This window comes from Lathyrus oleraceus, chromosome 7, assembly GCF_024323335.1.
Source record: "Lathyrus oleraceus cultivar Zhongwan6 chromosome 7, CAAS_Psat_ZW6_1.0, whole genome shotgun sequence".
Lineage (NCBI taxonomy): Eukaryota > Viridiplantae > Streptophyta > Magnoliopsida > Fabales > Fabaceae > Lathyrus > Lathyrus oleraceus.
Window position 1 is genome coordinate 32890705 of NC_066585.1, and position 2850 is coordinate 32893554.

The 2850-nt window shown below is 31.1% G+C and overlaps 1 protein-coding gene across 1 annotated transcript; it reads right to left on the reverse strand.

The window, feature by feature from the left end:
* Positions 1-321: 321 nt before the first annotated feature.
* LOC127108399 (inositol oxygenase 4) lies at positions 322-2633 on the reverse strand. Its single transcript, XM_051045860.1, has 10 exons — positions 2482-2633; positions 2241-2388; positions 2062-2143; positions 1722-1926; positions 1520-1632; positions 1266-1388; positions 1073-1142; positions 911-989; positions 736-817; positions 322-641 (listed from the first exon to the last, which is right to left on the reverse strand). The coding sequence occupies exons 1-10, from the start codon at positions 2510-2512 to the stop codon at positions 615-617; spliced, it is 960 nt and encodes a 319-aa protein (XP_050901817.1). The 5' UTR covers positions 2513-2633; the 3' UTR covers positions 322-614.
* Between the last annotated feature and the right edge of the window lie 217 nt (positions 2634-2850).

Here is a 2850-nt window from a genome sequence, read left to right on the forward strand (position 1 = left end):
TATTTAAGATCTTTGGCACCCGGATCTACAAAATATTTTCACAAATTATTATATTTGAAAAATAAATATCAAACAAAATCACATAAGTCGGTATTGAGTCAATATCAAACCAAATTGAGGAATGAGATTTGTAAGGCAGGGTGGAATTAAGTTTTGTTACAAACCTTTGATGTAATTTGATACTAAAAACACCAAATGGTACTAGTACAATGTGTCCCCAAAAGCCAGTACAATTTGTACCCTAAACTTTTGATGTATATTAATGGTATACTCCAGTTGTAATGATAGAGATTGATTCTTCAATTATATGCACACATTAAATTTCATAAATTATTATTGATCATATAAATAGGACCATACATATAATAATAAGTAGTAGTTTATTCTCTTAACTAGATTTATTTATGAAATTAATTGTTTATTTGATTGCAAGAGAATACATAACTGCATTACAAATACAAACATATGAATTTCATTTTGAAACTAAGTAAAAAAAATGAGGTAACCCTTTAATCCCTTAATAATTATGCAAATCACTAGCCAAAACAAATGAGTATATGTTTCTTCAGACCCTTGAACCATCAGTCTTGAAGTATATCTTCAAAGTTCAGTAATTACCATCTCAGCTTTGCAGGAAAATACTGCAAAATAAGATTCATGAGAGAATAAGTTCTTCACATAGAAAAAAACATGATCAATTGATAAAAATTTGCGTTCACCAGAATTCGATCTTACCTTCTCGATAAGCGAGAGATAATACGGCTTCACTTCTTCGACATCAACAAGAACTTTGCTTTTGCTATAGAGATCATATTTGCTGAACAAAATTTCGACTCGTAAGTAAGTAATTATGTAATTAGCGTAAGCAAAAATTAATAAAGCAAATGTTGAAATTAAAATACAAACATACTTAAATACATGGAGCCACTTCAAATTCTCAAAATCTTGTTCATTCATCAAGTGAGTGTATGCATTTTCCTTATGCAAAGCTGCAAATTCATCGTAGATTTTCAGTTTTTAAATTTAGTGATAGAGTTAATGCAAGTTTCTACATAATGATTAAAACGCTTACGGTAAAAGGAATGATATCTGATGATGAACAATCCCGCTTTTGGCAAAGTAGCCCCATTTTCCTCAGCAACCTGCGCATCCGAACATATCGCGTATTAGATCACAATTTAAACCATCTGATCAAGATCAAAACGATTATACCTATAGTACACCGTGGTTTGTAAAACCGCGCAATGAGTTATTTAAACACTCACCAAACACATATAATCATCATGTCCCCATGACATCATCACATTGTCTAGCCCACATCCTTCCTTATAGATCCCATTTTTAGTGTTATAAGCAGAATTTTTGACATCAGGGTTGTCCATGAAATACTGCAGCAGAAACAAAAACAAAATTTAGATAATTTGATTAATCATTTAAGGAAACACCGAAACAGCTCAGTTGGTATCAGTGCAGAGCGCGACATTTCAACCACTAACTTTTAGAAGAAATTTATAATTACCTTGTGATGAACATTTGATTCATCAAAAGCACAACCAACAGGAAATGTGTCACCAACAACAGCCCATTGAGGTAGTTCGCCGAATTTCGGCAGCAGAAGAATTTTCCCAAGATCTGGAAGAAAAAAAATCAACAAAAAGTTTGTTACAATACCGTTACAAAATTGAAACAATATGCATTATAATCTATCTACCAGTATCTACCATGAATAAGAGCTGTCAAATGTAACCAATCTTCATTAGGATAATCTTTCCTAATAGCTTCAGCTGATTGCAGCAAATGCTGAATCTGAGGTTCATCCAAATCAGGATCACTTTCATCCACAACATCATTCAACAACTCACAGCATTCCCATATACTCATTTCAGCTTTGTTTAATTTCTTGTATTCCTCCCTCATTTTCTTCACCTACATGCAAAAAAAAATCTGTCGCAGTTAAATTTTTTGATTATGTCTCCGAAACACCGACACCTTTTAAAGAAAGTGATTGTCCTTGATAAAAACACGTAAATAATAATAATAATAGTAATAAGATTTGCTTACGAAATCATATGTTTGGTTGATATGTTGCGATCTATAGAATTCCTCAACCCCTTTTTGCCTTTCACTTTCTTCATCATAATTTCTATGAAAATAATTCAAATTAAAGAGGTAAGATTATTATTATTTTTATTTAAAATTAGAACAAAATGAATGAGATTTGGATTAATAATAATAAAAACCTGAAGGTATGGCCAAATGCATTGATTTCCGGAGTGAGGAATAATGAATTCTGAGAATCATTTTGAGGTTGATGAAATCCAGCATCAAGAACAAGTTCTTTGGTGTTATTTTCAGAATGCACATTTTTGGCATCTTCAAATTGTGTCCCTGTAATAATAACAATAACGTAACCTTGTTACTATTATTACATAAGGATGGAATAATAATAATAAAGAAAACTGAAAAATAAAAAATGAATACCAAAAGGAATTTGCTCAACGAGAATGGTCATGTTCTCCTTCAGAAATTGTGATGAATAGAAAAACAAACAAGGGTAGAACAGAGAGAGGAAAAAAACAGAATGAAATGATAGTTGCAATAAGAGGGGTTTTTATATGTGAATTAGGAGAATGAGAGGCACAAAAATTGAAAACGTGCTTATCCACGTGTGACTTCCGTTTTTGTATTTTTTTTACTAATTGAGAATTTTAAAGTATTTTAAAAATTCTAAATATATTAATTTATTGATTTATTTCCTACAGCTTATGTAAGGCTGTGAAATGAAAAATGATATAAACATGAGTCAGCATTACGTGGAATTTGAAGATTGAATACTGACGATGAATCTAC

Excerpts from the sequence above, each read along its gene's own strand:
- LOC127108399 (XM_051045860.1), bottom strand. The coding sequence starts at position 2,512 with ATGACCATTCTCGTTGAGCAAATTCCTTTTG. Across the intron at positions 1,389-1,519 it reads AATCAAATGTTCATCACAAG|TATTTCATGGACAACCCTGA; the intron begins GTAATTATAAAT and ends TTTCTGCTGCAG. Across the intron at positions 818-910 it reads AAGTGGCTCCATGTATTTAA|CAAATATGATCTCTATAGCA; the intron begins GTATGTTTGTAT and ends AATTTTGTTCAG.